The sequence below is a fragment of the Oncorhynchus kisutch genome, linkage group LG27 (genome assembly GCF_002021735.2).
Source record: "Oncorhynchus kisutch isolate 150728-3 linkage group LG27, Okis_V2, whole genome shotgun sequence".
Lineage (NCBI taxonomy): Eukaryota > Metazoa > Chordata > Actinopteri > Salmoniformes > Salmonidae > Oncorhynchus > Oncorhynchus kisutch.
This window is the reverse complement of record NC_034200.2, coordinates 23,483,712-23,498,006: the sequence shown is the minus strand read 5'-3', so window position 1 is coordinate 23,498,006 and position 14,295 is coordinate 23,483,712. Positions and strand designations below refer to the sequence as shown.

The 14,295-nt window shown below is 38.8% G+C and overlaps 1 protein-coding gene across 10 annotated transcripts in view; it reads left to right on the top strand.

Moving 5' to 3' along the window:
- The window catches only part of astn1 (astrotactin 1), a 245,798-nt gene that overhangs the window by 224,574 nt on the left and 6,929 nt on the right, over positions 1-14,295 (top strand). For all 10 annotated transcript variants that reach the window (XM_031807155.1, XM_031807160.1, XM_031807159.1 and 7 more), the window contains one exon: positions 10,124-10,259. In XM_031807155.1, the coding sequence (XP_031663015.1) occupies positions 10,124-10,259 (136 nt within the window). The remainder of the gene's footprint in view (positions 1-10,123; positions 10,260-14,295) is intronic.

Below are 14,295 nucleotides of genomic sequence, written 5' to 3'. Positions count from 1 at the left end.
TATGAAACAAAACTATTTATTGTTGAACTAGGACTCCTTGCACTACATTCTGATCGAAGATCATCAAAGGTAAGGGAATATTTATGTTGTAATTTTGTATTTCTGTTGACTCCAACATAGCGGAGAAATATTGTTACGTCTGAGCGGCGTCTCAGATTATTGCAATGTTAGGCTTTTTCCGTAACGTAAGCGGTTGCATTAAGAACCAGTGTATCTTTTTAATTATATGTAGAACATGTATCTTTAGTCAAAGTTTATGATGAGTATTTCTGTTATCTGGCGTAGCTTTCTATAATTCCTCCGGACATTTTGGAGAATTTTCTGAACATGGCGTTAATGTAAACCGAGATTTATGGATATAAAATGCATATTATCGAACAAAACATAAATGTACTGTGTAACATGTCATATGACTGTCATCTGATGAAGATTTTCAAGAGGTTAGTGAATGATTTTTTAAAAAATCCTGCTTTTGTCATTTTATCTTTTGTGGTACAAAATGGCTACGTTTTCTCTTTGTTTTGGTGGTGGTCTAACATAAATATATGCTGTGTTTTCGCCGTAAAACATTTTACAAATCTGACATGCTGGGTAGATGAACAAGGTGTTTATCTTTCATTTGAGGTATTGGACTTGTTAATGTGTGGAGGTTAAATATTTCTAAGAATTTTTGCATTCCCTGCGCCACCGTTTCAGCTGAACGGGGGGTGTAGTTCCTGTAGGGGAACCCATAGGCTTAACAAGTCCACCTGGTGTGTCAGATTTCAATACAGCTTTTCGGCGAAAGCATAACAAGCGTTTGTAAGAACATCTCTCTCAGTAGACAAATTATTACAAACACTAGCAGCCAAGTAGATTGGTCATGAAAGTCAGAAAAGCAATAGATTAAATCGCTTACCTTTGATGATCTTCGGATGTTTGCACTCACAAGTCTCCCAGTTACACAATAAATGTTCCTTTTGTTCCATAAAGATTATTTTTATATCCAAAATACCTCCATTTGTTCAGAAATCCACAGGCTTGAGCGGTCATGACATCGCAGACAAAAATTCCAAATAGTATCCGTGATGTCCACAGAAACATGTCAAACGTTTTTTATAATCAATCCTCAGGTTGTTTTTAAAATATATAATCGATAATTTATCAACCGGGACTGTCACTTTTTCAATAAGAGAGGGAGAGACAATGGCTGCCCCACTCTGTTGCGCAAGCAAAACTCTGCGAACACCCAGCTATCCACTGACGCGATGTTATCTTTCTCGCTAATTTTTCAAAATAAAAGCCTGAAACTATGTCTAAAGACTGTTGACACCTTGAGGAAGCCATAGGAAAAGGAATCTGGTTGATATCCCTTTTAAATGGAGGCAAGGCATCCAATGGAACAGAGAGCTTTCAGGAAAAACAGCACATCCTGGTTTGATTTTCCTCAGGTTTTCACCTGCAATATCAGTTCTGTTATTCTCACAGACAATATTTTGACAGTTTTGAAAACTGTAGAGTGTTTTCTATCAGAATCTGACAATTATATGCATATTCTAGTTTCTGGGCCTGAAAAATAGGCCGTTTCAAATGGGTATGTTTTTTTAGCCAAAAACGAAAATCCTGCCCCTACACTCGAGAGGTTAACATGACCTTTTATGAATTAAGCCTTTATGTGCTTGTTTTGATATAAATTCACAAAAAAGTAACGTTAGCTGACGAAGATTATATCATAGAATAAAATGTATAAGATGTTTATCACAGACCTTATTTTCGTTGTTTATCCAAAAACCCTAAACCCTCCCCAAAAAACAGTCATTTCCCAGTAGGCTTTGGCCAACGGAGTTAGTGCCTACAAAAATACCCCATTACTATTGCTCTCTATGGCAACAGTAGTGGTTATTTCAATCACTGGATCATGTCAATGGAGGGTATTCTGCAGGGGATGATCCTGGAGAGTGAAAAAGAAATGCAACTGCCCTGGTCCTAAAGAATGTCATGGAAATATTTAGTTAACACCACAAGATTTTGGTTGATCCCACTATCCCAGTTCTCTTACAACGAGAAATATGATTAAGCTCAGATTCTGGACCATGATGAATAGAGGATTATGGGAGTCTTGTTGTGTAGCATTTTTTGGGCAGAATGTTAGATTTATAAAGAGATGGTGCATGTAAAACACTATTTTGAAGGATAACTTTAGAAGGATCATAACTTGGCGTTGCTAAGCAGTGAATAGCCTGATATGAAGTAATAGATCACTTCTGATAGCTATTACGAGCAATCCAAGTGGTATGAGAAAGTACCTGTCAGGACTAAAGCCATATCTATTTATTTTTGCTGTCTGTCAAATATCAGGAAGCCAATAGCGCTTTTCAATTCTGATGTCCATAAAAGGGCTGCACACAATGTTGTACAGTTGCATGTTGTGTGTAGGCAGACCTATGCAATTCGATTAAGATAGGATTAAAACATTAATGCTTTCTTGCAGTCAATGACCAAAAGCGTCCTCTTTGGCCTCATGGGTAAAAATCCCCAAATCTGCATTATATGAACCTTTTGTGTTTTTCATTTAGCTAAATGGACAATCACAGTATTATTACATAGCAATGTGAATATGTAATGTAATGCTTGTAATGCCCCATACGAAAAAGATTGCAGTCAGAGTGTAGCATAACTGTAGTACACCGCAATATAACTGCAGTTCGAGTGCAGTATAACTGCAGTATGCTGCAGTTTTTCTGCAATTACTGCGTCCAAAATACCCCAGTCGACTGCAGTCACTGCACTTTTACTGCTGTTTCAAAACTGCAATCTTTTTTTGTAAGTGGCCGTGTGAGACTGTTGACTGTATTGGCCGTCTACCAACTCAAAACTGTTGTCTTTTCCAACAACTCCCATTTTAAAACTGAAGGATTTAAAGTGTTTATTTCAGGTTGAATATCGAACAACCCTGGTCCTTCACACAGTTCATTGGTGGACGAACAAACTAGCTGCATTTCCTTGACTTTTTATTGGTTTGCTTCATTTCTCACTGGCTGGCTAGCTAGCAAGATCACCAATTCAATATTTAAAAACATGTCCACATAACTTATATATTCCTGAGTTCAATTTTTTTTTATTTGTTCATCTAAACATCTGATGGTGAGAAGCTAATTTTAGCTAGTTAGCAAGCAAACACTGATACATCACCTTACTTTGTGAACATTCCCTTCTGTTGTATAGGCCTACTGCTTTCGGCAACTGTGCGTCTTTGTCAAAACATTTTATAGTTATCAAACTTATTGGTGGCACATTTGCCATCTACCCGCCAAATATGTCCGCCAGCTTTTTGGGGGGTGCAAGAATACAACGTTTTAGTGTGTCAAAAAATTTAAAAAAATAAAAGTATGCTTTTAAATGCCAGAATGTCCTATTGCATTCTTCTCTTCATCTAGTGTGAATTTGCTGCACACTATACAGTAGATAGGTTAGCTGACAATGTCACGAAAATGATGCACGTGATTCAATGGGGCAGAAGTCCATGTGTTGTTGTGATTCTGGATGGCCAGATAGCGAGCAACAATGACAAGAAGCTGCCATGTGGGGAATCGTAGGTGGCTCGTTTCAGCTCCTTTTATCTTGTTCTTGTTACCATGTCTTGTTTTGAGGTGTTTTGACTGAAGTCATGTCTCTGCTAATAGGGCCAAAATTCACTAACTAGCTAACCAACAACTGTAACAATGTATTTGAGAGACATCAAATAAAGTGCTCATAGTGCAAATGCATTTATATTTTCAATAAACATTCGAGACGAAATGTAGTTTACCGGTTGTCAACTATCTAAGCAAACCCTGTCTGTTTTGCCACATCGTTGCACATGTGACAGTTTTGTTGCTAAACAATGAACCGATCTATCGAGGACAAAACATTTATTTTCAGACCCACCTTTGTTTGACAACAGCTGAAAATCAGATAAGGGGACAGGCTGTACCAAAATGAACAAATGGCAGGGAACAACCTTCTTGTCAGTTTGGATAAGCCTTGAATGTTGATATGTGTTGCTCACAGCATACATTTTTACTAAACAATATGTTCTAAATCATATTTAGTATGGTTAGTACATTTAGTTAAATGAAGTACCCTATGCTAGAAAGATTTTTAACTAAACAAATAGATCCAGCTCACAAAATATCTGCAGTACATTGCCAAAATATATATTTGTTCTCCATTTGTCAACAATGTCGACAATCAGGTCTGCGCATAGCCATATTTGATTATTTTAGTCAATTTTTGTATCTTTTTGAGAGACAACCCTTCAGAGGAAGCATCGAAAGTAGTTTTAGAGTGGTTTTATATCTCAAAGTATATGACAGATGGTTATCTACAGTATGTTGTCATGAAGTGCAAATTTAAACAAATATGAACTCTTACTGTATTCTTAATCCCATAAAAGAATAGAAACATTTTACATTTGTTTCCTTGGAACAAAACAGCATCCAACCCTCTAACCACTAGGCAGGTAGTCTAGTGGTTAGAGCGTTGGGCCAGTAACTGAAAGGTTGCTGGATCGAATCACTGTCATTCTGCCCCTGAACAAGGTAGTTAACCCACTGTTCCCCTGTAGGCCATCATTGAAAATAAAAATGTGTTCTCAACTGACTTGCCTAGTTAAATAAAGGTTAAAAAAATGAAAAAATATGCGAGCACAACTTAAGCGCAACTTAATGTATTTCCACCGTCCCTTCCCAATGGGCTCTAAACAGAACTTTCTTTACGCTAGACAGATATTCCAATTCTAGCAATTAATATGCTAAGTGGTACAATCCTTCACAATGTCACTTTTCATTTCCATCTTTCTGCGTTTAAATCCACGCTCCTTTGTAGATCTCTGTGCAAGTGAAATATTTCTCAGTGACAGCTGTCTTTTTTCGGTGTTGTTTTCACTGTTACCTGACCCAATGTTTTTACCAATTGGTGACCCATACGGGTTGAGCAGGATTCAGGGAGGTCATACAGGATGACCACCTCAGAGAATATCTTTCCCAGTGAGCTGAAATGCATAGGCCCATAGCAAATGCCCTTTGACACATGCAACCCAGCTGGAAAAACACCTTTCCTGCCACTCCTTAATGAGAACAAGCATGGTACAGTGCATTTGGGAAGTATTCACACCCCTTAACTTTTTCTACATTTTGTTAGTTACAGCCTTATTGTAAAATGTATTACATTAGATTTTTTTTGCCCTCATCAATCATAATTACAAAGCAAAAACAGGCATTTAGAAATATTTGTAAATGTACACTACTGGTCAAAAGTTTTAGAGGGTTTTTATTTATTTTCGCAATTTTTTACATTGTAGAATAATAGTGAAGAGATCAAAACTATGAAATAAAACATATGGAATCATGTGGTAACCAAAAAAGTGTATTTTATATTTGAGATTCTTCAAAAAGCCACCCTTTGCCTTGATGACAGCTTTGCACACTCTTGGCATTCTCTCAACCAGCTTCACCTGGAAAAATGACAACTTTTCTAACAGTCTTGAAGGAGTTCCCACATATGCTGGGCACTTGTTGGCTGCTTTTCCTTCACTCTGTGGTCCAACCTATCCCAAACCATCTCAATTTGGTCAGGTCATCTTATGCTAGCACTCCATTACTCTCCTTCTTGGTAAAATAGCCCTTACACAGCCTGGAGGTGTGTTTTGGGGTCATTGTCCTGTTGAAAAACAAATGATAGTCCCACTAAGCCCAAACCAGATGGGATGGCATATCATTGCAGAATGCTGTGGTGGCCATGCTGGTTAAGTGTGCCTTGAATTCTAAATCAATCACCAGCAAATAACCATCACACCTCCTCCTCCATGCTTTACAGTGGGAAATCCACATGTGGAGATGATCCGTTCACCCACGCCACGTCTTAGAAAGACACAGCGGTTGGAACCAAAAATCTCAATTTTGGACTCCAGACCAAAGGACAAATGTCCACCAGTCTAATGTCAATTGCTGGTGTTTCTTGGCCCAAGCAAGTCTTTTCTTAGTATTGGTGTCCTTTAGTAGTGGTTTCTTTGCAGAAATTCGACCATGAAGGACTGATTCACGCAGTCTCCACTGAACAGTGGTTGAGATGTGTTTATTACCTGACCTCTGTGAAGTATTTATTTGGGCTGCAATTTCTGAGGCTGGTAACTAATGAACTTATCCGCTGCAGCAGAGGTAACTCTGGGTCTTCCTTTCCTGTGGCGGTCCTCGTGGGAGCCAGTTTCATCTGGCTCAAATGCATTAACTTCTTTGGGCTGAGATCCCGCTAACGGGATTAATATGACAACAGCCAGTGAAAGTGCAGGGCGCCAAATTCAAAACAAGAGAAATCTCATAATTAAAATTCCTCAACCATATAAGTATTTTACATCATTTTAAAGATACATTTCTTGTTAATCCCACCACAGTGTCTGATTTCAAAAAGGCTTTCCTGCAAAAGCAAACCAAACGTTTACGTTTGGTCAGAGCCAAGTCACAGAAAAACACAGCCATTTTTCCAACCAAAGAGAGGAGTCACAAAAAGCAGAAATAGAGATAAATGAATCACTAACCTTTTGATGAACTTCATCAGATGACACTCATAGGACTTCATGTTACACAATACATGTATGTTTTGTTCGATAAAGTTCATATTTATATAAAAAAATCTCAGTTTACATTGGCGCGTTACGTTCAGTAGTTCCAAAACATCTGCTGATTTTGCAGAGAGCCACATCAATTTACAGAAATACTCATAATAAACATTGATAAAAGATGCAACTATTATGCACGGAATTATAGGTACACTTCTCCTTAATGCAACCGCTGTGTCAGATTTTTTAAAAACTTTACGGAAAAAGCACACCATGCTATAATCTGAGTACGGCGCTCAGAGACCAAAACAACCCAAACAGATATCTATAGGTTTTTGCCTTCCATATGTTATACTCACAGACATCATTCAAATAATTTTAGAAACTTCAGAGTGTTTTCTATCCAAATATACTAATAATATGCATATCTTAGCTTCTGGGACTGAGTAGCAGGCAGTTTACTCTGGGAACCTCTGGGCACCTTATTCATCCAAACTACTCAATACTGCCCCCAGCCATAAGAGGTTTTTAAGAAGGAATGAAATTCCACAAATTAACTTTTAAGAAGGCACACCTGTTAATTGAAATGGATTCCAGAATGCAACCTCATGAAGCTGGTTGAGAGAATGCCAAAAGTGTGCAAAGCTGTCATCAAGGCAAAGGGTGGCTATTTGAAGAATCTCAAATACATCTTGATTTGTTTAACACTTTTTTGGTTACTACATGATTCCATATGTTTTATTTCATAGTTTTGATGTCTTCACTATGATTCTACAATGTAGAAAATAGTAAAAATAAAGAAAAACCCTTGAATGTGTAGGTGTTTTAAAACTTTTGACCGTAAGTGTGTAAAAAAATAACTGAAATATGACATTTACTTAAGCATCCAGACCATTTACTCAGAACTTTGTTGAAGCAACTCTGGCAGCGATTACAGCCTCAAGTCTTCTTGGGTTTGACCCTACAAGCTTGGCCCATCTTTATTTGGGGAGTTTCTCCCATTCATCTCTGCAGATCCTTTTAAGCTCTGTCAGTTTTGATGGGGAGCGTCTCTGCACAACTATTTCCAGGTCTCTCCAGAAATGTTTGATCAGGGTCAAGTTTGGGCTCTGGCAGGGCCACTCAAGGACATTCAGAGAATTGTCCCGAAGCCACTCCTGCGCTGTCTTGGCTGTGTGCTTAGGGTTGTTGTCCTGTTGGAAAGTGGACCTTCACCCCAGTCTGAGGTCCTGAGTGCTCTGGAGCAGGTTTTCACCAAGGAACTCTCTGTACTTTACTCCGTTCATCTTTCCCTTGATCCTGACTAGTTTCCCCACAGCATGATGCTGCCACCACCATGCTTCACCGTAGGGATTGTGCCAGGCTTCCTCCAGATGTGATGCTTGGCATTCAGGCCAAAAAGTTCAATCTTGGTTTCATCAGACCAGAGAATCTTGTTCCCCATGGTCTGAGAGTCCTTTAGGTGTCTTTTGGCTTACTCCAAATGGCCTGTCATGTGCCTTTTACTCAGTGCTGTAAAGTACTTAAGTAAAAATACTTTAAAGTACTACTTAAGTAGTCTTTTTGGGTATCTGTACTTTACTATTGATATTTTTGACATATTTTACTTCATAACATTCCTGAAGAAAATACTGTACTTTTTACTCCATACATTGTCCCTGACAACCAAAAGTACTTGTTACATTTTGAATGCTTTAGCAGGACAGGAAAATTTAAGCACTTATCGAGAGAAGACGTGGTCATACCTATTGCTTTGGCCTGGCGGACTAACTAAACACAAATGCATCTTTTGTAAATAATGCCTGAGTGTTGGAGTGTGCCCCTGGCTATCCATACAAAAACAAGAAAATGGTGCTGTCTGCTTTGCGTAATATAAGACATTTTAACTTATTTCTACTTTTACTTTTGATACATAAGTATATTTTAGCAATTACAATTACCTTTGATACATAAGTATATTTAAAATCAAATACTTTTAGACTTTTCCTCAAGTAGTATTTTACCTGCTGACTTTCACTTTTACTTGAGTAGCTTTCTACTAAGGTATCTATACTTTTACTCAAGTATGACTTTTTCCACCACTGCTTTTACTGAGAAGTGGCTTCCGTCTGGCCACTCTACCATAAAGGCCTGATTGGTGGAGTGCTGCGGAGATGGTTGTCCTTCTGGAAAGTTCTCCCATCTCCAAAGGGGGACTCTGGAGTTCTTGGTCACCTCCCTGACCAAGGCCCTTCTCCCGCGATCGCTCAGTTTGACCAGGCGGCCAGCTCTAACGAAGAGTCTTGGTGGTTCCAAACTTCTTCCATTTAAGAATTATGGAGGCCAATGTGTTCTTGTGGACCTTCAATGCTGATGAAATGTTTTGGTACCCTTCCCCAGATCTGTGCCTCGACATTATCCTGCACTACGGACAATTCCTTCGACCTCATGGCTTGGTTTTTGCTCTGACATGCACTGTCAACTGTGGGACCTTATATAGACAGGTGTGTGCCTTTCCAAATCATGTCCAATCAATTGAATTTACCACAGGTGGACTCCAATCAAGTTGTAGAAACATCTCAAGGATGATCAATGGAAACAGGATGCACCTTAGCTCAATTTTGTGTCTCATAGCAAAGGGTCCTAATACTTGTTTTTTAAATTATTATTATGATTTTTTTCACAATTTTTTCTCCACAATTTTTCATGGGATCCAATTGGTTACAGTCTTGTCTATTCGCTGCAACTCCCGTACAGACTCGGGAGAGGCGAAGGTCAAGAGCCATGCGTCCTCTGAAACACAGCCCAACCGCACTGCTTCTTTGACACAATGCCCACTTAACCCGGAAGCCAGCCGCACCAATGTGTCAGAGGAGACACCGTACACCTGTGCGACCGTGTCAGCGTGCACTGAGTCGCTAGTGCGCGATGGGACAAGGACATACCTGCCGGCCAAAGCCTCGCCATAACCTGGACGACAATGTGCCAATTGTACGCCGCCCCATGGTTCTCCCGGTCGCGGCCATTTGCGACGGAGCCTGGACTCGAACCCAGAATCTCTACTGGCACAGCTAGCACTGCAATGCAGTGTCTTAGACCACTGCACCACTCGGGAGGCCCCAGTTTTTTATTTGTAATAAATTTGCTAAAAATTCTAAAAACCTGTTTGCACTTTGTTATCTTTGTGTGTAGATTGATGAATAAAAAAAAATCAATTTTAGAATACAGCTGTAACGTAACAACATTTTGAAAAAGTGAAGTCTGAATACCATCCGAATGCACTGTATATTATTTGAGCTCACAGAGTAGTGTTTCTGTGGAGACATTGTGTTGGCGGCTGACAGTACTCATACATGTTCCTAATGTGCCCCAAACTGAAAAGGTAAAAGCCTTAGATATTAGCCTATGGATTTGAAGAATTATAAAGTACTATACGAAAATGTTGTCTTGTCTCCTTCAAGAACCGTTGCTATGAATTACTATTTGTGATGTTTGCAGGTGCAAATATCCTCTCTAGTCAACACATGATGTCACTGATTTATTTGATTAATTGGATTTCCTCCCGTACAGAGTCGATGTTGAGCTTTGTGGATGACATCCTGTCTGGGGCCAAGTCTCCGTGTGTGATGCTTGGGGATATCCCTGACCTCTTGACCTCCTCCGTGAGCATGATCATCCGCTGCCTGGAGCCAGACACGACGTACATGTAAGTTGCTGTAGCATCATCAATGGATGCTTATCTCTTGTGGGGTTTCTTTCCAAAATGCTATATATCAATTTTCAGAAATGTTGGTAAATTAGCTTTTATTGTTTTACAGTTGAAACAACAACAAAGTAGGCGGGTGCCTCTGTTTTGATAAAAAGCTGAGGGATGGGCCTGTAGAAATGTAGCCACTCTCAGATTAATAGACAGAGATATGAATGAAAGAACTGCCCATCCATGATATTACATGTATTGTTTTAACCATGTTTTGAGGCCATACAGTATTTCTTTACATTTACAAAATGTACAAACATTGGAGAAAAATAACCTTTTATTGTGGGATCTCATGGGGTATATGAAGAGATAAACAAGGTGCTTGACTCCACCTTACAGTATAAACTTAAATTGGGTGCTGGATCCTCCGTATATAATCCAAAGAACAGAAATAGGAAAAAAAAATCACATTTGTATTTTTTTTAAAACAGAAATATTACATTTATATAAGTATTCAGACCCTTTGCTATGAGACTCAAAATTGAGATCAGGTGCATCCTGTTTCCATTGATCATCCTTGAGGTGTTTCTACAATTTGATTGGAGTCCACATGTGGTAAATTCAATTGATTGGACATGATTTGGAAAAGCACACACCTGTCTATATAAGGTCCCACAGTTGACAGTACATGTCAAAGAGAAAACCAAGCCATGAGGTCGAAGGAATTGTCCGTGGAGCTTCGGATTGTGTCGAGGCACAGATCTGGGGAAGGGTACCAAAACATTTCATCAAAATTGAAGGTCTACAAGAACACAGTGGCCTCCATCATTCTTAAATGGAAGAAGTTTGGAACCACCAAGACTCTTCCTAGAGTTGGACGCCCGTCCAAACTGAACAATCGGGGGAGAAGGGCCTTGGTCAGTGAGGTGACCAAGACCTCGATGGTCACTCTGACAGAGCTCTAGAGTTCCTCAGTGTAGATGGGAGAACCTTCCAGAAGGACAACCATCTCTACAGCACTCCACCAATCAGATATTTATGGTGGAGTGGCCAGACAGAAGCCACTCCTCACTAAAAGGCACATGACAGCCCACTTGGAGCTCGCCAAAAGGCACCTAAAGGACTCTCAGACCATGAGAAACAAGATTCTCTGGTCTGATGAAACCAAGATTAAACTCTTTTGGACTGAATGCCAAGCGTCACGTCTGCACGAAACCTGGCACCATCCCTACTGTGAAAAAAATGATTTAATCAATTTTAGAATAAGGCTGCAACCTAACAAAATGTGAAAAAGTCAAGGGGTCTGAATACTTTCCGAAGGCACCATATATCATTAATTTATTTGTCCAAAACTGGATGTAGCAACTACAGATTGCCCCTTTAGATTTTTTATTTTTTTTTCACTATCTAATCATGTCAGGGGTTTTTCAATGACATTCATGTATTTGTTGTAAATCTATCACTTGATGGTTTATTTCAAGAGAAATAATCATGTTTTTTTGCCAAACGCTATATAGCTGCCTCACTCTCAGAGAAATAAGTTGTACTGCTAGGTTTTACACAGTCAAATGTAAGAAATGATACATTTGTGACATCAATATAAACATATATTTTTTCTTTTTTATGAATCAATACAGTAATTTGAGATCTATATGTAAAACCTTTACATTTGACAGTTCAGTCATTTAGCAGATGTTCTTATCCAGAGCGATTTACAGTTAGTGCATTCATCTTAAGATAGCTAGGTAAGACCACCATATATCACAGTCAATACAGTATATGAACATTTCATTCCAGCTAAACAATGGATATATAGATATGTTGCCAACAAAAGAACTTAACCAACTTGTAAACACATTGGTTGGTTAAGTTTTTTTGTTGGCAACATATCTATATATCCATTGTTTAGCTGGAATGAAATGTTCATATACTGTATTGACTGTGATATATGGTGGTCTTACCTAGCTATCTTAAGATGAATGCACTAACTGTAAATCGCTCTGGATAAGAACATCTGCTAAATGACTGAACTGTCAAATGTAAAGGTTTTACATATAGATCTCAAATTACTGTATTGATTCATTAAAAAAATATATATGTTTATATTGATGTCACAAATGTATCATTTGTTTTAGCAAGCAGTGACTTGAATGTAAGATTTCCAAGAAAAAGACAAGGGAAAAGGGAAAATGATTAATTTGAGGAATTGCACAATATGAAGATTGGTCAAACTAGCTAGCTATTCTTCTTAGGGTAAATGCAGATCCTGGGAAAGCATATCTCCTAGAACTTTTACACCATATTATAACACTGTTGTGTATTGCACTGAGGGAAGCCTTGCCCTGGATGTTCCGTGGATGTGTACATACGTGTCGATGTTATCCCATGGAAACACAGTCTACATGAAGGGAACAACATCCAGTTTGTGCAAGGTAGAGCCTGGAATCACTCCCCAGTCATGTGTATGTACTTCTTTAAGGTTCAAATTGGGGTGTTTTAAATATGGTTCAGACAGCTGGGGAAGTAGCTCATGCTTTGGAACAGCTTGAAAGTGCGTAAACGGAGCACTTAATGCTAATAGCAGAAACAAGAATCACAAGATCAACAGATTAGGTGTGCAGACAAACATGACAGAGAAAGGCCTTGTTCTTGACAAAATGTGCACTATTTGAGATGTTATTTCAACATACATATTTTTCTTTTTTTTTTATCATAAAATTCAACATTTACCCTGGGTTTATATTATAATGACCTTTAATATTTATAAATGGCTAAATAATACACCACGATAACAAACTATTTGGGAGGTATTGTGTATTTTCCCCCAAAAATAGGAAAAAAAAGATATTGTTGAATTCGATATTAGGAAAAATCTATTCACTTTCCGGGAAACGTGAGGAGTTAAGTGAGGTCATTGCCAGGTGTAATGAAAGCAACTTATGGTTATTCTGTTTCTGTGCTACTGGACATTACAGTCTGCATTGCTCTGGTGGTTGTAGTAATGCAAGATGATATTGTGGTGATGTAAACTCACCACTGAGGAAGTCCCATGTGAGGTCAATGTTGTGCTGCCTGGTGGCCAGTATGTAATGACCGCATGGAACGCTTGACTGTGTGTTTAGGGTCAGTCGGTGTAATGAATTGGGCCATGCTCTGAGAGATATAAGTTCCTCCGGCACCCCTCCACCTCCCCCTCCCTCCTTTGGCACTCACACTCAGCTCCCTAACTCCACACATGCAGCCACTTACCTCACACACGCTCTGTAAATGGGGTAGACACACTGAAAAGATTACACAAAGGAGGGAGTGGGAGAAACCCTCAGCTTGAGCACATTGTCTCTTCAAATGGTTCTGATGTATAGGAATAGGAATATCCCAACCAAAAACATATGTCCTTTATCTTGACATAATTTTGCTTCTGGTCAGTCTCCTTGTTGGCAGGCTGTTCAGCACAGTTGTTACAACAGGCAAATTCAGTTATTTTCAAAATATTTCCTTTTATCATTAAATCTCTCTATACCTGTGCTGTACAGTTAGCGAAATGCTTGATTACTTCTTTAGAAGTGTATTCGCAAAATCTTTCAGTTCAGCTTTGAGAATGTAAAAATACCAGCTCTGTAGGTTCCAAAAAGGAAACCTAATTTGACACATTATTTCATTTCTCTTATTGTCTTGACACTGGACAGTGCTCTCAGTGCCTTGTTGGTCAGGCTGCATTGTATTGTATTCGGAACCATGGATACATACAGTACATTTATAGACAAAATATACTTTTTCACAGATACCACTGCAGGTGGTAGTTGTTAATGTTTCCTTCCACTAGATGGCGATATGCTTCAAGTAAATGTTAACATTCACGCACTTGTTTTGTAAATTTAACCTATTGTCAGATTTTATTAGCACCACTTTTCCACCACTTTATTCAGGGTCATTTTTATTTTTATTTTCAAAACCTGAAGCACTAGTTAGCAGTTGCACACATTATTGCTGTAGCATGCACTCCCATTGCAATGAACTAACACTAGTCATATATGTTGGTTTTCAG